General features: G+C 42.8%; 2 protein-coding genes across 2 annotated transcripts in view; one reads left to right on the top strand and one right to left on the bottom strand.

Moving 5' to 3' along the window:
- Positions 1–3826, bottom strand: part of SMC6 (structural maintenance of chromosomes 6) — a 135409-nt gene extending 131583 nt beyond the window's left edge. The window contains exon 1 of the mRNA XM_054548361.2: positions 3671–3826. The gene's annotated coding sequence lies outside the window, so the exon portion shown is untranslated. The remainder of the gene's footprint in view (positions 1–3670) is intronic.
- A 16208-nt stretch (positions 3827–20034) lies between these two features.
- Positions 20035–21377, top strand: MSGN1 (mesogenin 1). The gene has a single exon (XM_002812271.4). The coding sequence runs from the start codon at positions 20094–20096 to the stop codon at positions 20673–20675; it is 582 nt and encodes a 193-aa protein (XP_002812317.4). The 5' UTR covers positions 20035–20093; the 3' UTR covers positions 20676–21377.
- The last annotated feature ends 1090 nt before the right edge of the window (positions 21378–22467 follow it).

Raw genomic sequence — 22467 nt, 5'->3', positions numbered from 1 at the left:
CTGGGCCTCACCCCAGTGACTCTTGGCTCATGAGATCTGAGACAAACTCAGGAATCTATACCAGGTAATAATGATGGGCAATTGGATTTGGAAACCAGATCCAATTGGAGGACAATAGCATCACAGAATCTGTTTGGGTCCTCCAGCCGGCTGAGGTCAAAATCCCCATCCTACATCTGGGTAAAAGGCCTCCAGGCCTTTTTCCTACAATCCTATATGTCAAGACCCAGTTCTGATGCCATTTTTTCCGGGAAGGTTTTCAGGGTCTCTCAAGTGAAATTATTTCTCCCTTCCATCTCCTCCCACAGCATATTTTCAGTGTCTTTATAATACTTTATAGCATCATCCCTCTTCTCATACAACATTTATCCACCACCATAGTGCAATAGAAATATAATGCCAACCGATTCCTCAAGGATCAAGAACTAGAAATACCGTTTGACCCAGCCATCCCATTACTGGGTATATACCCAAAGGATTATAAATCATGCTGCTATAAAGACACATGCACACGTATGTTTATTGCAGCACTATTCACAATAGCAAAGACTTGGAACCAACCCAAATGTCCATCAATGATAGACTGGATTAAGAACATGTGGCACATATACACCATGGAATACTATGAAGCCATTTAACAAAAAAAGGATGAGTTCATGTCCTTTGTAGGGACATGGATGAAGCTGGAAACCATCATTCTCAGCAAACTATTGGAAGGACAAAAAACCAAACACTGCATGTTCTCACTCATAGGTGGGAATTCAACAATGAGAACACTTGGACACAGGAAGGAGAACATCACACACCAGGGCCTGTCATGGGGTGGGGGAAAGGGGGAGGAATAGCATTAGAAGATATACCTAATGTAAATGAAGAGTTAATGGGTGCAGCACACCAACATGGCGCATGTAGACATATGTAACAAACCTGCATGTTGTGCACATGTACCCTAGAACTTAAAGTATAATTTTAAAAAAAGAAATATAATGCCAACCATATATCTTTACTTTTCTGTTAGCCACACTTTAACAAAATAAAAATAAACAGGTGAAATTAATTTCATAGTATATCTGATTTAACAAAATATTTCAAAATATTATTTCAACATGTAATCAATACAAAAATCATGAGTGAGATATTTTATGTTTTTGTTTCTGTTTTGTTGTCTTTTTATTTCTTTTGAATTTTTTTCTTTTTATGTAGTTTTAAAATCTTTTTTATGATATTTTACATTTTTTATTTCTACGAAGTATTTGAAATCTAGTGTGCATTATACACTTGCATCACATCTCAGCCTTGGGACTTCATTTCACATGTTAAATCACCACACGTGGCCAGTGGATGCCATGTGGGAGAGCACAGTACTGGCTTTTGAGGTCACGTCACGTCTGTGACTTGCCTCTGGGTCCTCAGACTGAGCACAGTCCCTTCCAAAGAGTCTCCATTGGTGTTTTTGTTTGGCTAGCTATTTTAAAGCTCAGGATCTTAGGAGTTTTTAAGAGTAGGGAAGAGATACATCAGTTTTAAGGAGGGTGAAGCTGTCTGGGCATGGTGGCTCATGCCTGTAATCCCAGCACTTTAGGAGGCTGAGGAGGATGGATCACCTGAGGTCAGGAGTTCGAGACCAGCCTGGCCAACATGGTGAAACCCTGTCTCTATTAAAAATACAAAAATTAGCTGGGTGGTGACGGCACGTGCCTGTAGTCCCAACTACTCAGGAGGCTGAGACACAAGAACTGCTTGAACCTGGGAGACGGAGGTTGCAGTGAGCCGAGACCATGCCACTGCACTACAGCCTGGGTGACAGAGCGAGACTCTGTCTCAAAATAATAATAATAAAAAAATGGAGGGTGAAGCCATCCAGAGCAGGGTTCCTATAGGAGGAGTTGAGTGGGAAGATGTTCAGCACAGAACTCTGTGGGGAGCAGAAAATGCCAATCAGGCCAAAGAGGCAGGTGCCTGCTACCTCCTCCACCCTGCATGGCAGGACTGGATGCTGTAGACACAGGTAATGGTGACTCTGAGCCACATGTTCTGCCTGCTTTATGCAGGTTGCCTTGAGCCACCTGGAGAATACTGGCTGCCAAAGGATTTGATTACGATGTAATGTGATCACTTAAATCTCTAAAAAACAGCTGCAGCCAGAAGTATTTTCAGCAAAGATGTCTTCTGAAAACAAGTTGCGCTAGTTCATACTCTGGCCAAGCCTTCCCAAGAGAGTTCATTGATTGGCTTACCTCATCATTCAACCATAATTGGTTCAATTAGGAAAAAGGACGATCACTTTTGCCAATACAGAATTGCCTCCAAGGTAGTGCCCACAGATGTAAGGTTCTCCGAGGTAGCTTTTTGGGAAACAGACATCTCCTGAGAAAACCTGAGTTTCAGCCTTGTTTCCTAGATCCTCAGAGGTCAAATAATCAGCATACAGAGCTGCAAGGACTAGAGTTTGGAACTCCCCAAGCTGGTTGTCACCAGCAGTGTAATGCTTTCCACCTCAACACCTAAGGAGGACCAAACCCTAGGTTGGACCATATCCATTCCCAGATGAGGCCCAGGATATGGTGGCAACAGCCCAGCCTTTGCAGAGGAACACTCTGTTTCCCAAATGCCAGCCCACCAATTCATTTGAAATGTTCATTATGCTAGAACTCTTAACTTGGTTTATGCAAGGCATTGTAGCAACCAGTTAAGGCATTTGGACCACCAGCATGTGACCTGCAGCAAGCCTCAGGTTCTTCCACTGTAAAACATGGGTAGTGTCAGTCCCTACCTCCTCATGCTGTCCGTTAAGCTGTGAGATAAAGTACTAATAAAAATGCATGGAAAGTACTCCACATAAGTTCATAACTATTTCATAACTATAAGTTCATAACATAAAACAGGATAATTTAAATCAGAAAAGTGAGTTTTAAAAAGTAGAGAAAGAAAGATTCTCAAGCAAGTGGGTGCTGAATACACACACACAGAGCCAGTGCTGGGCAGCTGACGGTGATCAGCAGAAGGGCAGGTCTTCCTTCCTGTCTCTGCTTCTAGTCTAATTGAGGGGACTTTCCCATAGGAGGAAATCCTGTGTTGGGCTGTGTAGCACCAACTATAAGCACAACAGAGGCCATCAAGGCCACAAAGTGGTGACTGCTGGGAGTCAGAGTAGATTAGAAAAAACAATTAGGATTTGGAAAGGCAGTGGGATGGCACCACTCATCCTAGGCAGAAAACATACACCAGCCGAGGCACCACAATGGGGTAAGCAGCCTGTCTTCCAAGGAGATGGAGAAGGCAAATTCCAGACTGGAGGAAAGGGAAAGGTGGAGAAGGACCAGGAAGCTTTAGTGACAAGATGAATAACAAACATATCAATGAGAAAACAGGCCAAGGAGTCATCAGCAGGCACAGTCCCTACAGCATGAGAACAAAATGCTAAGCTCCATGAGGTATGTATTCTAGGGAAGGGAGAAGAGGAGAAGGGAGGGGAGGGGAGTGAGGACATTGTCTCTGATCCCTTTGTCTGTCCTTCGCACAGACACTGCTAGTGTTGCCCAGCTCTGCCAGGAATACGCTTCTGGAGAGCCTATCACAAATGCTCTCACAAATTATTGAAAGGGCCGTGTAGCCCCCCAAAAATCTTCATTTTTAAGAATGCCCCGGATAGGTGAGTTAAGACACTTACCTTCTCTCTGCTTGGCTTTCTTACTTGTACCCACCAAGCCTAGTCTTCCTATAAGAAATCATTAGATTTTATCTTTAGAACATTTTGAGCTATGAGAAGAAAGAACATCGTGTCCATACATACAGGCACAGTCATTATCACAGGATTCCATTTCCTCTGTTCTGTTTGAATCCATCTCCTGGCAACAGCTGTCCAGCTCCCTAAAGCCAGCAGCAGCTGCAATAATGAGCCAACCATTTATCTGAGTGTGTGGATGACAGTCACAGCTCCATGTGCATCTGTTCTTTAAAGTCCACTGTCTTGTCCCTCCCTTGGGTCTAGACAACAAAGAGAGCCATTCATTAAACTCCTCTGTTTCAAGTTTTAGGGAACCCCCTATGCCTTTTACCAGTGGTATGGTCTTTTAATTCTGCCACTTGCTGGTAGTTTTACCATAAGCAAGCACAAAAAACCTCCCTCTTTGAACTTTGGTTTTCTGAACTCTCCAGAGATAATAACCATTACCCACCTCGTGAGACTGTTGTGATGCTCCAAAGATGTAATCGATATGATAATCTTTTACAAACTATATGACAGCATTCTTGTATTATTAATTATTAAGGTCCTTGTTTCTATGTTTAAAGTGAAAAAATTGCTAGAAAATATAGGACACTACAGTAAGCTTCGGTGGGCATCCAGATAATTGGTCACTGAGAACTGGAGGAGGCAGAGTGTTTCTGGAGAAGACAGTTGGCCCTGGCTTTGAGGGAGTGGTAGAATCTGAGAGGTCAAGGGAGAGGAAGGGACAGTTGAGTGAGGGACACAAGCCAGGCAAAGGCCAAGAAAAGAAAATGTGGTCTATGGACAGTGTAGCACTATCCTGGAATCAGGCAGAGAATGGGCCTGGGGACCAGGAAGACATAAAGTTGGAAGGGTTGGGATAGGCCAGACCAGAAATAGTCTTAAATGGCAGGCAGAGAATTTATCAGGAGAGATTTTAGTAATATGAAAAGTCAAGGAGTTATAAAAGTCTAGCGATCATCTGGTCCTGCTCCCTGTATCTGTGGTTTTATCTCTGTTTAACAATCTAGACAAAGTGGCCAGCCCTGGGGGTGCTGTTGGCATCCTGCCACCCAGCTCAGTGCTCTTGTATCCTGGGAGGTCTTTGTTCTGTCCAAGTCATCAGTTCTTCACTTTCCTGTATATTAAGAAAAGAGACTATTAAAACCGCTGTTGCAAAATTATTACAGTGAAAGAGATATGACCTAACCAACTCAACTCCATCTTGCTTCTAATCTCCAAGCTGTCTTTGTTCATTCCTGGACATAGGCCAAACTAACTTTGGGAGGAACTTAGTTTATAGTTTAACTTTGAAACAAAGACAATACTAGCCCTTTCCTGAAACAAATCCCTTTCTTGACTTGGGACTAGACTGCCTTTGTAGGACCAACAAGTTAGCCAAAAGATTCAAAATTACGGTTTAGGAGTCATGCAGCTGGAGGCTACAAGATTCAGACCCTCTCCAAATTGGTCCTGGGAATAATATCACTATTGTAAAACCTAAAATCAGTGCTTGAGATATTTTGTAGACCCTGCACTTGATGGATCAGCTGGCACCACCCAGATTCATAAACTGGCTCATCTGATCTGTGGCCCCTACCCAGGAACTGACTCAGCACAAGAGGACAGCTTCGACTCCGTCTAACTTCATCTCCCACCCAACCAATCAGCACTCCTGACTCATTGGCCCCTACCCACCAAATTATCCTTAACAACTCTGATCCCTGAATTCTGAGGAGACTGATTTGAGTGATAATAAAACTCTGGTCTCCCGCACTGCTGGCTCTGCATGAATTACTCTTTCTCTATTGCAATTCCCCTGTCTTGATAATCGGCTCTGTCTAGGCAGTGGGCAAAGTGAACCCTTGGGTGGTTACACTACCAGGCCCCAGCTCTGACTTTACCAAGCCAGAATCTCCAAGAGAGGAGCCTAGAAATCATTTTTTTTTTTTTTTTGAGATGGAGTCTCGCTCTGTCACCCAGGCAGGAGTGCAGTGGCAATATCTCGGCTCACTGCAAACTCCGCCTCTTGGGTTCAAGCAATTCTCTGCCTCAGCCTCCTGAGTAGCTGGGATTACAGGTACCCGCCACCACACCTGGTTAGTTTTTGTATTTTTGGTAGAAATGGGATTTCACCATCTTGGCTAGGCTGGTCTTGAACTCCTGACCTCGTGATCCACACGCCTCGGCCTCCCAAAGTGCTGGAATTACAGGCGTGAGCCACTGCATCCGGCAGAACCCTCTTTTTAAAAATGTGCTTTCCCTCTCCCCAGGTGATTCCTGATAGGAGGGAAGTGTGGGAATGCTGTGAATGTGAACTCTATGATTCCCTACAGCGAGAGGTTTATCCGTGGGCTTCATACCTGCTGGTACTCAGTCCATACTCATACATACTCAGTCCACAAGGGGCTGAGCATAGTTCTTCAACTGCTCAGTAGCTACACTTCTGGGATGGAAAAGACTAGAACCTTTTCTCATGAAACAACATTTCCTCTCTTTCATCTTTCTTGTTGTCCTCCTCTGAGTCTCTTCTCCACTTCTTTCTACTCTTTGCAAGTGAAACACGGAACTCCAACAAGGTCTCAGCAAACCTTATATCCTACCTGTCAATGTCCCAGTCATCTTTACAGGAGCACTTCCCCCTTAAGCTCCTCCCTCCCTCCTTTCCTTCCTGCCTACTTTTTTTTTTTAAATATTTAAATAAGTGTACTGCCCATATGCTTTGATTCAACTTGAGAGCGCCTGTGATTCCTGAATGTTTTTCATTTGCACATGGACCTAATCAGGCCAGCTTTGACCATTCACTGGTTTTAAAATTCTAATTTTTAAATCAGTAATCTTTTTTAGTTTAGAAAACACTGACAACTGTCAAGATGATAGCAACAATTGAGTACTGACAATGTCTGAGGGCAGTAGTATGACATTTCTTTATGTATATTGATCTTTACAACAATCCTGTAAAGTAGCTGTTGTTATTATCCCTCTATTTCAAGTAGAGGAACTGAGACATTAAGAAATGAAGTTACCTGCTTATAATCACTTAGTTAAGTAAGCAGAGAAGTCAAGGTTGGAGCCTAGGAACTCTGGCTCCTAACCACTAGAAGAAAGTAAGATGAATGAAGAAAAAAATTACTCTCAATTCCTGTTACCAGAAGTAACCACTCTTAACACTTAGTCATATTTCTATGAGAAAGAATTTCCAATTGGATCAAAGTATTAATTTTATACATCCTACTTAAAAGCCTTAACATTAAATTAAGCTTTCTATATTAAATGTTATTCATAAATAATGATTTCTTTATCAACTATATAATATTTCATCATATGAATAGGAAATAATTTATGCAATTACCTCTTTGCTATTAGATATTTAGGTTGTTTCTAATTTTTTACTATAAGACTATGGTGAATATTTTTTATCCTAAATATTTGACTGTAACTTTGTTTAGTTCTATAAAGTCCTTGTGTCAAAAGTACTTTTGAATCTAAGATGAATTTTGGACTTTAAGGTACTTTAAAAATTGAACCAATTGACTCTCCCACAAGCAATGTGTGGGAAAGACCACTTCCTCATCCTCTTGCCAACTTTGCCAATTTGGGAGGTGAAAAACGGCCTTGCCTTGTCATTTCCATTTACATGTCTTTGATTACTACCGAGGCGAACATTTTCTTCTATGTTTATGAGCCACTTGTATTTCTTTTTCTGTGAGCTGTTTATTTATGCCCTTGTTCATTTTCCCAGTGGCAAGCTTGTGTTTTTCTTATCTGTGTGAGTTCTTCATAGCAATAATGTTTTGCCTGTCATGTTTGACTATCCCATATCAAAAAACTGAAAAATATTTCCCTCAATTTCTTCTTTGCCTTATATCTGCTTTTTAGGTGTCAGTTAACTGGCAAGTAAGGAAATCTGAATTGAAAACGCTCAAAAGCAGCGGTTAAAGTTGGTGAAAATAAGCAGGCTCATTATGCAGACAACTGTTTTTAGTATTCACTTTAATAACAGGACTTTTGTCATCGCTGAAGAAAAATGAAGTAACGTTATGCTTTTCTCCTCAGGCTGGTAAGAACAGGGGAGAATCCTTGGAGAACAAACTCCGTGCAAATTGCTTTCAACTTTTTGACATGGGTATTAAAATGCCACCCCAAATACCAGTGGTAATAAAGAATCCAACTTAAAAGGGGGAGTAGGTGTAAATGTAACACATGAGATTTCGTTTAAATCTTGCTAGCCAGTTGCTGAAGAATCCATGGTGAAGCACTCAAGGCTGCTACCCCTCCCAAGTTGGTGACAGAAAACTTGGCTATTTGGGGATAAATGTTGACATTCTGAGATTGCCGAATCAAGACAAGCTGCTCATATTTCCTTGCAATAAGAATAATCACAGCATCCTGCCCTGATGCCCTCCGGGGAGAATGCGCTTCTGTTCCTCTTTTTATTACCCTCTTCCTCTTCTCTAATGTTTCTTCACCCACACTTTGCAGTCCCTTCTCTGCCACCCTCCTATCTTCTGCATAACTGCCCATTTTGGGTGGACATGGTGACTGCATTTTGTTCCCAAATTAACATATTTAGTAATATTTTCAAAACAGAAAGAGGTTTATATTCAGGTGCCAGGGATCCCACAGGGACATGGCTGCCCCGAAATGGATTCTTTTTAGAGTAACCCATGCTGCCTTGGCTTTTGTGCACATTCATTTGGCAAAGAAAATTCACACGGCCTTTGATTGTGGAGCGAGCTGATGAGACAGGGTCCTGAGCCCAGACAGCAGAAGTGCTTGAGAAAGGGAGCATCCCGGGTGTTTGGGAGGGAGAACGCTGCTTTTCTTCATGACCAACTAGTGAAGGGGATGAAGAAAAACAAAACTTCTGGTCAGGCTGGAGAAGTCCACAAGACTCTGTTCTAAAGGATCTCTACAGTTTAGAACTCTTCTGTTTCTCACTTCTCCTGTGAATTAAATCTAATTATTTTGTTGCTGTTTGTCTGTTGCTTTGTCCTGCCCAAGGGTTAAATACCCAGCCTGTGAAAATCATCTGTTCACACATTGCACGATGCTCTACAATTTATTATTAAATGGATCAAAACCAAAATGTTACTCTTTGGCTTTACAATGAGCCATAAAGTCAAATCATGAGGCCCAACTACTTTTATTATTTCCTTTGCATAATGGCAATCACATGAAAGCCACAGTCCCAAGACCCTCGCACAGGCTTTGCTGAAGCTGTCACAGGCTTGACAGCACAGCAGCTCCAGGCCGCTACCCATGCAGTAGAGCACCACTTTCCGTTCTCTTTACTATCTCAAGGACACAGGAAAATGTCACATTTCACTTAGTTGTTTTCTTCACACACACACATACACACACACCTATATTCCCTTTGCCCCACAAGAATTATCTATTTTCTGGTGAATGTTAGCTGAGTGCCAAGACTGTGTGGCAGTGTGAAAGGGCCCAGGTTTTTAACCTTTTTTTTTTTTTTTTTTTGAGACGGACTCTCACTCTGTTGCCCAGGCTGGAGTGCAGTGGCATGATCTCGGCTCACTGCATCCTCCTCCTCCCATGTTAAAGAGATTCTCCTGCCTCAGCCTCCCAAGTAGCTGAGATTACAGGCGCTGGCCACTATGCCCTGGCTAAGTTTTGCATTTTTAGTAGAGACAGAGTTTCACCATCTTGGCCAGGCTGGTCTTGAGCTCCTGACTTTCAGTGATCCTCCCATCTCGGCCTCCCAAAGTGCTGGGATCACAGGCATGAGCCACCACTCCTGGCCCAACTTATGTCTAACTGTACATACACACGCTCTGTTGCATGACTGGAAGGCCAGGGCTGGGCTGGCCGGTGGAGTTCTGTATGGCTCTGGCTATAAGGGACTATGGAGTGTACAAAAGTCAGGGGAGTGTGTAGAGCTCAGGGTGGGCAGGAGCCCCCACAGCAAAATACAGCTACTGAAATCAGGGTGCACAGAGCCAGCAGGGTCTGAGTGTCTCAGAGACATGCAGTGAGGGCAGGCATGGGCGAGAGTACTGCAGCTGGCTCTCGGTGTGGCAGCTGCAGAGCCGATATGTGTGTGGCTATGGTTTGGAAAGAAGCTGTGTCCCATGACCTTGGGCAAGGTCCTTAGCATCTGAGCTTTGCTTCCTACCTTGTAAGATGATGCTAATGCCTACCTAACTGGACTGTATGGAGGATGACATGAGTGAATATATGCAAGGCCCTTATTTTTAGCTCCTAGCATAGAGTGCATGCTGTAAGTACTCAAAAAATGGAAAGTGTATTACTGTTATCAATATTAATATACAAAAGGATTTTATTTATAAAAGAATAAAATGTTCTATCTAAAGTGTTTAATTCTAGGAAAATATAATTAAATATCACCCTTACCTGCTGCTTGATAATAATAATTATGTGGCCTAAGGCCAGGGAAAGTACTAGAAGTGGTAGGGGATGACAGCTGCCTTCTATTCTGGAACTGCAAACCCAAAGACGTAAAGCAACTATAAACCTCACAATGAGGGGTCCTTCCAAAATCCTCGTTCACCTATCTCCTCTCTCGGAACATAACATCACTCGCTGAAGTCTTGTGATCCTGGGGTCAGACTGCCTAGGTCTAAATTGTGCTCGTCCACTTACAAATCTGGTCACTTGGGGTAAACTTTTTTTTTTACTTCTATAAGCCTCAGTTTTTTCTTATTTCAGGTGGGAACAGAAAGCTGGATATGGTGGTTCACACCTGTAATCCCAACACTTTGGGAGGCTGAGGTGGGTGGATCACTTGAGCTCATGAGTTTGAGACCAGCCTGGGCAACATGGTGAAACCTCGTCTCTATTAAAAAAAAAAAAAAAAATTAGCTGGGCATGGTGTCACATGCCTGTAGTCTCAGCTACTTGGGAGGTTGAGGTGGGAGGATGGCTTGATCCCAGGAGGTGGAGGTTGCAGTGAGCCGAGATCGTGCCACTGCACTCCAACCTGGGCAATAGAGCCAGACCTTGTCTCAAAAAGAAAAAAAATGAATAAAGAAAAGGAAAAAAAAAAGTAAGATGGGAAAAGAAATAATATTTTTATAAGATTTAAATGGAGTAAACCATATGCAGCACTTAGTAGTAGAGACATTTGTTATTATTATTGCTATCATAGCTGAGATAACTGTGGGTATGGCCAAGGAAGGGGGTGCCTCTAAAGATTACACTATTTCTCAGAAACAGTTTCATACATACAGCTTCACTGGAGAACCAATAGAACACTCAAACACCTTCCCCCAACACACACACACACACACACACACACACAAATACAAACACACACACGGCACTCCTTCAAAACTATAAGAGTCAGGACTGTTCGCTAACCAGGGCAATGAGTAGTTATGTGGATGCCTGTCATGTCCAACCAACCATCTAATTTAGGAATGATGATAGAAGTCTAAAGCTACTAAATCTTTTTAGTGCCTGTAGGACCCAGGACTCTGGCTAATCTCAGGTGCTCTGTACACACTGGATACATGATTGAATGGGGCCAAGGAATCAATCAATCAATCTTTTAGGATTTACCGAGTCTCAGGTCAAGCCTGAGTTCCAGCTTCAACAGCTCTGCAGGGCCCATCGTGCAGATGCCTCCAACTGGTGGGTAAAAGCCTAGACTCCAGTCAGCCTGCCTAGGCTCTCATCCTGGGGCCTTGGGCAAGTTACTTAACTCCTCTGTGCCTCAATTTCTTATCAGGAAAACAGGATTGGTGATGATAATAACACCTACCACTTAGGGTTGTTGTGAGGATGAATGTGGGTTCATCTGTGCTAAGCACCTGGAATATTACTGGTGCACTCTGCCTCTAGTCATGCTCCACAGGTGATGATTAATTTTATGTGCCAACTTGCCTGGGCCACAGGATGCCCAAGTAGCTGGTTCTACATTATTTCCACGTGTGTTTGCAGGGGTATTTTCAGGAGAGATTAGCATGTGAACTGGTAGACTGAGTAAAGTAGATAATGTGGGTGGGCATCATCCCCTTAGGGCTTGAAAAGAACAAGAAGACTGAGGAAAGTTGAGCGGTCTCTCTGCCTGACTCCTTAAGCTGGGACATCAATCTCCTGTCTCCAGTTGTCTTCAGTGCTCCTAGTTCTCCTTCAGATCTTGACTGGAATCTACACCATCCATTGCCTCTCTGGCTCTCAGGGCTTTGAACAATACCACAGACTTTCCTGGGTCTGCAGCTTGCAGACAGCACACTGTGGGACTTCACCTCTATTCATCCAACCATCCATCCATCCATCCATCCATCCATCCTGTTGGTTCTGTTGCCCTGTGAACCCTGGAGAACCAATAGAACACTCAAACACCTTCCCCACAAACAAGCAGAGTGAGGCTCCAGTGCACTACTGACCAAATCTCACCCTTGCTAACTCCCACCAGAAGCTCCTTGTCATCTCCAAGATAAAGTCCAAGTGTCTTATCATTGCAGACGAGGCTCTGCTTTTCAGCTTTACCTCCAGTGTCTGCTCTTTACCTCCACTTGACCTTGTGGAACATGGAACAGCTCTCAATTTCTTGCACAAATCGTGCATGCTCTATGAACCCTTCAAGTAATGCCTAGAATGTTCTCTCCACCTTTCACTTGGAAAAATAAAAGCCCTGCTTTTTAAGGAGCATCTTTAAGAACAAATAGGAGTGCTACTTTAAAAACAGGTCTATAACCACCTGTAATGCCAGCACTTTGGGAGGCCGAGGCAAGATAATTGCTTGAGCCAAGGAGTTCAAGATCAGCCTGGGCAACATGGCAAAACTCCATCCCTACAGAAAATACAAAAGTTAGCCAGGCATGGTGGCGTGCACCTGTAGTGTCAGCTATAAGGAGGCTGAGGTGGGAAAATCACTTGAGCCCAGGAGGTTGAGGCTGCAGTGACCCGTGATCACGCCACTGCATGCCACTGCACTGCACTCTAGCCTGGGTGACAGAATGAGACTCTGTCTCAAAACAAACAAACAAACAAGCCTGTAGGAGTCATGTCTTTCAGAAAGCCTTCCAGATTTACTTTTGTGAACTTCCACTGAGTGCCTGGTTTGTATGTTAAATATTTGTAAGATTTGACCCAGGTTTTGTCTGCCCCCAAGGTTGTCCTCTTGTCACCAATATCACTTTTTATCCATCCACCAATGTCTGGACAACGAGTGAAGTACTAAACTGCTAACATTGTAAAAGAGACAAGTTACAGAGGGCTCCCAAGGCTGTCACATACAGTTGCGCAGATTGTGCCCTATGGTTAAATTTATCAGAGCATTTTTGACATTGTTTCATAAGTAGTTTATGTCTCTATTACCACCTTCAATACCCTGAGCAACCTGAAGACAAACGCTTTTTAATTTGACTTTCTGTCCTCAGCACCCAGTACAGTATTTGGCACCCAGCATGCGCCAAGTAAAAGCCCAAAGACCAAAGGACTAGTCATCTTCTAAGCTCCTAGCACCATGCTAAGAGATAGAAAAGCCATCATCTATATCTTTAAAGACGTTTCAACGTAGCTGCAGGGAATAAGTCATATCCACGTGAACAGAGAACCAGAATATCAGGTGGTAAATATTAATGGCAAACGAATGGTGCCAAATCTTAGTGCTATTGATCAGAGAAGTGGAAAATTCCAAGGGCTGAGGCAGGCAGGGAAAGCTTCATGGAAGAGGCAGGATTTGAACCAAGCCTTGCATCTTGTACCTATTCCCAGTGATTACATTACAGTCATGAAGCTGTTTTTGGGAAATAGTGTAGTAGGGTAGAATTTGAAATTATAATTATGTAGTACAGTGGGGATTTGGAATTCATACAGACTTAGATCGCATTCTACTTTTCCCATCCTCTTGCTGTGTCTGCTGGGTCCCTTTCTGAACACAAATTTCTTCATCTTTAGGTTGTGGATTAGAACCTGTATCTTTCAAAATTGCTGTGAAAATTAAGATTAACTAATGAACCTGAAAGAGAAAAGTCTGGTTCTCAGCACATGGCAGGAATGCAATAAAGGTTCACCTTCATTTTAATTAGACTCCAGGATTAGATTTCTTAGTTTATTGACCAAATTCTTATCTATGGAAGGCTTTTCTGAAGCATTATTAGGGGTTGGAATTCACTGGAGTCCTCCCTCTGACTCGAACAAATGGCCCTTACAAACTACCTCATGTAGAACAGGGATCCAGGAGATCACAAGAGAAATAAACCCTCAACCTTGGTGCTTCTCAAAGGTCTGAGACAGTGCTATTTCTCACGAGACAGGCTTTTAAAGGAGCATGAACCACCTTCCACGCTGATTTACCTGGTGTCATGTATCATGGCAAATGGCTGGGTTTGGAGCAGATAATTGCATTGGTGAAAGTATTTTTGTTAATGTTGGTAATATCAAAACATATCCCTATACTCTTTCATACTGTCCAAAGTCAAGTCTCAATTTTTTAATTTTTAAAAATGTCATAGCAACACGATATATAGGATTCCTAATTTTCACACAAGGAAACTGAGGTCCGCAAAGGTTGAATGACTTACTCAGATTTCCATAGTATAGTAGAGGATTTGGGTGCCTTGAGTGACAGTTCCACACTTCTAGACTGAATTCCAAGTTCTCTTTGGCAGTGGTGTACCAAGGATGGGGGTGTTGGTGGGAGTGGGCTTCCCTAAAGAGGAGTCATTTTATTATTGCCATTGTTTAGAATTGCCACTACATGGTTATAATAAGATAAAGACCAACTTTTAGCCAAGCATTATCACTGTTTTAAAATTATATATAGACAATACCTCCCTTTATTGCCTACACCAGAGGCTGAAGATTCCCACCACCCATCCTGGGTATGCCACTACTCTGGTTCCGTTAAAAAAGAAAGATTACATTTGAAGGAAGGGATTTTGGTTTCTAAGCAGGGGGGACTTGAGGCCAAAAGAAAGTGGGAGTGATATATTTGTGGCTGCTTGTATTGCGGCTCTAACTTCTCTTGACTCAAGGAACCAAGAATGTACCCAGCACAAGATTTTTTTTTTTTTTTTTTTTGAGATGGAGTCTTGCTCTGTCACCAGGCTGGAGTACAGTGGCACGATCTCGGCTCACTGCAATCTCCGCCTCCCAGGTTCAAGTGATTCTCCTGCCTCAGCCTCCCAAGTAGCTGGGATTACAGGCACATGCCACCAAACCCAGCTAATTTTGTATTTTTAGTAGAGACAGAGTTTCACCATGTTGGCCAGGATGCTCTCGATCTCCTGACCTCGTGATCCGCCCACCTTGGCCTCCCAAAGTGCTGGGATTACAAGCATGAGTTACAGCACCCTGCCCAGCACAAGATTAATAATTACAGCAACATTAGTTACCACACTTACAGTTTACAATGTGTAAACCTGCTAAAAGCGTGTACTCTATAAGGCAAGTATTAGTATTTCAATTGCACAGATGAAGATGAAGCTGAAGCTAAGAAAGATTGATTCATGTGTCCCAGGTCACAATAACACAGGAGGAAATGTAAGATGTGACAGGTTTAATCTGGCTCCTATTGCTGCACTCTTGCCACTACCCCCATGTTGTATCTGTTCACTGACGTTCAAACAGCCACCAAAGTACTAAAAATGCTAACATTGCAGAGGACGCACATCACAGGGGCTCCCAGGGCCACTGCTTGAGGAGGGTGCACCCTGAACAAAGGTGCTGGGCTGAAGAGGCAAGCAGGGCTGAAATAAGCCTTAGCTTGGTTGTTTTGTAATTTGCACAGAGGAGCTGTATGGGCTGGCAATGGCATGGAACCACTGGTGGCCACAGCTTAAGGAATTCCATCAGCCTCTTGATTTCTGTTTTCTGTCTATCCTTTGAGCACTATTTGCCAATTTCCTGGAAGTGGCTCTGCCTCAGGAAAGCTTCCTGGCTCTTAAATGTAGAGTTTACAGTCCTCTGAGGCCAGTGTGAAATGCCCAGTTGTCCTGACTGTTGTCAGGAATATGACCAGCATTCCCTCAGAAGCTCATCATTCTGAAAATTAGACACAGACCACTTATTAATATGTATGGCAAATCTGGGATCCTCCTTAGTGGGTGTAGCTACAATAAAAAGGTCAATATGAAGGCCTGGGATTTGAGAGATGAAACAACCTGTACCTTTGTCTTACACTTTGGAAAATAGGACCTGAACATTTTTCAAGGTCTCTTGAGAGTGGGCCTCAAGGTTGGGGGCTTCTTTTCAATCTGTCACAGTCATAGTCACAATAGCTTATAAGTATTTGTTGCTTGAATGACATTTGAAGTAAAATATTTATCCCAATAAATCAGTAATGTGGGAAATACGTAGTCTGCCTGATGTAAACGCTTTGCAATTAGTCCTATTAGTTTCAAAAGAAAGAAAAAGGACAGATATGGGAGGCAGGCAACTTTGGCTTTTCTCTTTCCATCTCTGCCACAGCCTTTGGGTATGACATTGAGCAAGTCATTCACCATATGTAGAATGCAGGTTTAAAGAAATGATGGACTCAATGATATCTCCAAATGTCTTCATGCTGGTACAGTGCTCTTTTAACCAAGCATATTCACATGGTAGTAACATGTTTCATGGCATTTTGTAGCTAGATGGGAGTTTAATGATCCTTTGGTACACCCTCCTCATGTGATGAATGCTCTTGATAAAGAAGACAGAACAGGCTGGGCATGATGGCTCACTATGATCCCAGCACTTTGGGAGGTGGAGTCGGGCGGATCACTTGAGGCCATGAGTTTAAGACCAGCCTGGCCAACGTGGTGAAACCTCATCTCTACTAAAAATACAAAAATTAGCTGAGCATGGTGGCACATACCTGTAGTTCCAGCTACTTTGGAGACTGAGGCATGAGAACTGCTTGAATCTAGGAGGCAGAGGTTGCAGTGAGCCTAGATGGTGCCACTTCACTACAGCCTCGACCCTGTGTCAAAAAAAAAAAAAAAAAAAAGAAAAAAAAAAAGAAGAACAACACAGGAAAAGTGTTATTACCTCCTTTTACACACTAAAATACTTAGGCCGTGAGGGGTGAGTCACCTGCTCTAAAGGAGGCAAGTTCTGTCTCATCCTTCCACAACACCATGCTCTCAGCCAGATTTTACTGAGTCCAGTGTAAATTTTGCCTGTCTGGTCTAGCCTTGTCCAGTGTTCTGTTGCTTTGTTCAAACTGGAGACAGAAAAGCACCAGCTAGTGTCTACCTAACTATAGCCTTCAAATGTCTGTACTGCAGTGTTACATTGTCCTTGACCTTTATTTCCCTCAGATTGAGCACAGAATGCTTCTCAGATAGATGCAAGTCTGGTTCTGCTTTATTTCTTACCAAAGAGAGAGTGCACATCAAGAAACATGAAAACCAGGCAGCTTCCTTTCTCCAAGAATAGTTTCAGGGGCCAAGAAGGCTGGGAAACTGGGATCAGGAGCAGAAGAGTCACAGCTCAGTAAGTCATTCTGTTGCTGGTGCGTTTGACAACGCTCAGTCAATAACAATAATGACAAGAACTACATTTATTAAGTGTCTACAGTGCACTAAGGATTTGACAGATATTGTCTCATTTAGGAAATGAAATTTCTAAAAATGGAAGTTCAAGAAATTAGCAGTTTTAGAAAGAAGCTGTAGGAAAGGGAAAAAAGAGTTATGGAGTCTGAGAGCAGAAGCAGTGTTACATGGAAAACTGTGAAGTTAGAACACAAGGATCGAGAGTCTGCCATGGCAGCGGCCCCCACAGCTGCCTTGTGTCCCCTGGGAGTCCCCTCTCTGAGTCACACTCAGGCCACCTGCCTCTACCACAACCCATGAAAGGGTGAAAATAGATTTTCAAAAAAGAAAGTGAGCTTTGGGGTCTGACAAGGAATCTTTGCTCTACCACTCCCTAGTGACTCTACCACTTCCTACCGGGGAAATCTTAACTGAGTTTCTTCACATCTGAGAGCCTCAGTATTTTCATCCATAACATGTTGGTCTTTTTGTTTTTTGTCGTTTTTAAAAAGAAGCTTAATCATATAAGTTCCTTGAACTCACACAAATCAGCAAGAAAACAAACAAATAATTTCATCAAAAAGTGGGCAAATGACATGAACAGACATTTCTCAAAAGAAGATATTCAAATGTCCAACAAACATGAAAAAATGCTCAACGTCACTAGTTATCAGGGAAATGCAAATTGAAACCACAACGAGATACCACCTTACCCCAGCCAGAATAGGTTTGTAATAAACAAAGTTAAAAAACAACAAATGTTGGCATGGATGTGGTGAAAAGGGAACACTTATACATTGCTGGTGGGAATGAAAATTAGCACAACCTCTATGGAAAACAGGATGGAGATTTCTTAAAGAACTAAAAGTAGACCTACCATTTGATCCAGCAATCCCACTACTGGGTATCTACCTAAAGGAAAAGAAGTCATTCTATCAAAAAGACACCTACACGCATGTGTTTACTTCAACACAATTCACAATTGCGAAGATACGGAACCAACTAAGTGCCCATCAATCAACGAGTGGATAAAGAAAATGTGATATATATACACCATGGAATACTACTCAGCCTTAAAAATCAATGAAATAATGTCTTTTACAGCAGCTTGGATGAAGCTGGAGGCCATTATTCTAAGTGAAGTTACTCTGGAATGGAAAAATCAAATACCACATGTTCTTACTTATAAATGAGAGCTAAGCTTTGGGCATGCAAAGGCATGCAGAGTAGTACAGTGGATTTTGGAGACTCAGAAGGGGGCGGGTGGGAGGGGAGTGAGGGATTAAAAAAAACTACATATTGGGTACAATGTACACTACTCAGTTGACACGAGCACTAAAATCTCAGATTTAACCACTATACAACTCACCCGTGTAACAAAAAAACATTTTACCCCAAAAGCTATTGAAATAAGAAAAATTAAAAAATCCATAAAATTCCTTGCATAGTATCAGCAGATTCTGGGCTTCTCAACAAGAATTGGAAGAGAGAAGAGAGAGGAAAAAGGAGCAAGAGTCATTTGTTACATTTATTACAGTCATTAATATTATTATTTTTCAAGATCCAGCTTGGGGTTCTTTAGTAAATGGTAAAATTAAGAGCATTCTTCTACAGATTACCTACTAGAGATTTTTCTTCCTTGAGCCTTGCTAATTAAAAAATATCATAAATGTTCTAACTAGGCCATTGACATTTATTTTCAATAATTGCAAAGGGACTTAAATAACATGTTAAAGGATATGTTAATATTACCCTACACTTTAACTCACTGTAACTTGATGTTAATACTAATTTGTAGAATTACTTACATGGAAAATAAATTAAGTTCATGGGACAAATGGGGAATCTGAGATCCCTTTTCCAAAATCCAGGGTCTAGCAGAGGATATAGGAAGTGAAGCAAACTAGCACAACCATCCAACTTAACACATTCAGTGGCATTTGGAGCTGTGGTGGGGAAAAGAGGCTCCCTAGTTAATTTCACACTTCCTCCATACATTTCAAAAAGCAAGGTGTGACTCATTTCAAAAAACAAGGTGCAGCTGTGTTTTTTAAAAAAGACTTTCCTTAGGCTAAATGCCAGGTATTCTGCAAACTCCCTGGCTTAAGGGAGTTTTCTGTTTCCTGGTATCTGTTTGCTGTGGGGAATCCAACCTGCTCAGTAACAGCAAGGGTTTTATGCCTCTGGTAGGATGTTTCCTGCTCTTTAAGGCTCTAGGCTTACTGGAGTTGCTGGCCTTTGTCGTTCTGAGTGTAGGCATGTTCTGGGCATGTCTGCACTCTATACGACTCAGGGAAATTTACTAAGGTGGCATCCACTGGGTACCTCACGTGTGTGGCACCCCCAGCAACCCTAGGAAATAAGACCTGTTGTTGTCTGTGTTGGACACATTAGGGAATCAAAGCTCAGAGGGGTTACCTTGTCCCTAGACCATGCTGCTTCTCCAACAATACAGCCCAACTGTGCTGAAATATCTAGCAGGTCCTGGTGGAGGGGATGGAGGCCCTCTCGGGTCACTTTGCTACTCTCCACCAGGGCCCTCGGCCACCCCCTCCTTGCTGCGGATGCCCCAGGTTTGTTTTCTTTGGCTCCCTCATTAATGAGTTCCACAGCACAATGCTAAGTCTAGTTATGCAGCCTTAATTGGTTTAGTTACAACAAGATAATTCCTTTTTTCTTCTCTTGGAGGCCTTTCTGTTTAAAGACATTTTAGCTGGAAGATGCTAATTATCAATGAGGAGAAAATGACACCTGAAGAGTTCATTTTCCATCTTGGTCTTTGGTTTTTCCTTTGAACTCTCTTTACACGGCCCTCTTTCCCACTTCATCACTTCTCCCCCACCATCATAAAAGAGAGCTCTTCCCTGGCCAGGCGGCAGAACTTTCTTTCTCACTTGCCAGGGAGCCATTCCTTCTGCAGCTGTCTCGCAGACATGGACAACCTGCGCGAGACTTTCCTCAGCCTCGAGGATGGCTTGGGCTCCTCTGACAGCCCTGGCCTGCTGTCTTCCTGGGACTGGAAGGACAGGGCACGGCCCTTTGAGCTAAACCAGGCCTCCCCCTCTCAGAGCCTTTCCCCGGCTCCATCGCTAGAATCCTATTCTTCTTCTCCCTGTCCAGCTGTGGCTGGGCTGCCCTGTGAGCATGGCGGGGCCAGCAGTGGGGGCAGCGATGGCTGCAGTGTCGGTGGGGCCAGTGGCCTGGTAGAGGTGGACTACAATATGTTAGCTTTCCAGCCCACCTACCTCCAGGGCGGTGGTGGCTCCAAGGCCCAGAAGGGCACCAAAGTCAGGATGTCTGTCCAGCGGAGGCGGAAAGCCAGCGAGAGGGAGAAGCTCAGGATGAGGACCTTGGCAGATGCCCTGCACACCCTCCGGAATTATCTGCCACCTGTCTACAGCCAGAGAGGCCAGCCTCTCACCAAGATCCAGACACTCAAGTACACCATCAAGTACATCGGGGAACTCACAGACCTCCTCAACCGCGGCAGAGAGCCCAGAGCCCAGAGCGCGTGAGCTCCTTCCGGGGAAACTGACCGGTTCCAGCCTCCTGGGCAGGAGTAGAGGAGCTTTGAAGACCTGGATATCCTATTGAACAATGATCGGCGTAGAGTGATTTTTATGTAGTAAGCGTGGTAATCTTGTGATCTGAAAAACCCTAAGGGAATTCACATCTGACCTGTTGGACCCACCAGAACACTTACCTGCCAGATGAGCAAAGACTTTCACCTCCAGTTTTTTCCAACATCTCTGGGAGGCTCATCCTTTTGCAAAGAGAGATTATTTTGCCCTTCTCTATCTGTTCAAGGTATTTTAAAGGGTCAGTGATTTTAAATGCATTTTTTTAATAGTGTAAAAGTGTTACAGTTAATCTCCTGCCATTTTGGTGTTGAGACCTTTTCTTCTGTTGCTAACGAAACCTGTATTTTGTATAGGATCCGGTGTGATACCTGGATTCTTATTTAGAAAGATTTGTGCCAAGTAAAGGGCTTTAGTGCTCCTGTTTCATTTTGTGTGTGTATGTGTGTGTGTTTGTGTTTGACTGAAATCATGCTGTTGCAGGGACCAAAATCACTTAAATGCAGAAGGCACTGGTGTCATGATAAATGGAAAGTCACAGGCAGACAGGTTAAGTTAAGACAGTGAAGATTCCAAAAGCCAGAGCCTCCTCTTCATAGGCAGACAGCTTATGTGACAGGGAAGGAGGGTATGGGAAGGAGGAGGAGGAGGAGACAGCACCTCAGGGTGGACCTGAAGCAGGGCTGGGTGGGCAGGGGCTCCCTGTCCGTTGTTCTGGGCCTGCTATGAACAGGACCTTATTTAGTCCTTTCACTTACTCGTTTGTCAAATAAAGACAGTCTCAGAAAAAAAAAAAAAGTGATTCGAATCCCATAAAGAATAACTAAAAGGGTCAGTATTAGAACTCAACAGTCTCTGACCCCTCCAAAGGCATTTAGTTCTTCATCTTCCCCTCCTATCCATCTGCCTCTCCCCAACCCCAGATCCCCCACATGCACCCATCACACACACACCCACTCTTCATGGTGCCTTGTCTTAGGGTGGGTATCTGTAGCACCCACAGTTTAGCTCATTTTAATGGCACAGGACATTGAAAAGGGGGCTTTGAATTAAGGAGGTTCTTAAAACTAGTGAGATTTTTTAAGGTTGAATTTTTCTCCCTATGGTTATTAACCATTAGTATTTGTTGTACATGTCTCCTATCATCTTTTTTCTATTGGTGATTTTTTTTTCTTTTTAGTGACATAAATTACAAAAGCAGTAGATATGTTCACTACTTCTCCATTTTTTTTTTGCTGATACAGACATATACAAATATGTATAACTTGTCCATTTTTTTTGCTGATACAAACATATACAAATAAATGTAAGCATACATAAATGTTAAAGAAAAAAACCTGAAAATTCCTTTTTTAACTTGACAATATATAGTATAAGTTCTTCCAAGTTAGCACAAATAAATCTGTGGTGTAAATACCATTATTACCTTAATTTTATAGATGGGGAAACAGATGCATGAATTGCTGAGTCACACATGCAAAAAGTATAACAGAAAACAGAGGTTCTAGCAAGGTTCCATAGAACAGATTCTGCAAAATTTCTTAAGCGAGTCACCTTTTCAATGATTTTTAAGTTGTTTTCAGGTTTTTTATGACAAGAATGCTACAACAAAGGTTATAGACAACTAGCTTTATCTACTGATGTGTTCATTAGCTTGAAAAATTCCCAGAAATGGGATTCTTGGATCAGAGTATGCACATTTTACATTTTAATAAATATTGTTATGTCA

Source organism: Pongo abelii, chromosome 12 (assembly GCF_028885655.2).
Source record: "Pongo abelii isolate AG06213 chromosome 12, NHGRI_mPonAbe1-v2.0_pri, whole genome shotgun sequence".
Classification (NCBI taxonomy): domain Eukaryota; kingdom Metazoa; phylum Chordata; class Mammalia; order Primates; family Hominidae; genus Pongo; species Pongo abelii.
Note: the sequence above shows the minus strand (reverse complement) of the source record. Positions and strands in the feature narration are given on the sequence as shown.

Excerpts from the sequence above, each read along its gene's own strand:
- MSGN1 (XM_002812271.4), top strand. The coding sequence starts at position 20,094 with ATGGACAACCTGCGCGAGACTTTCCTCAGCCTCGAGGATGGCTTGGGC.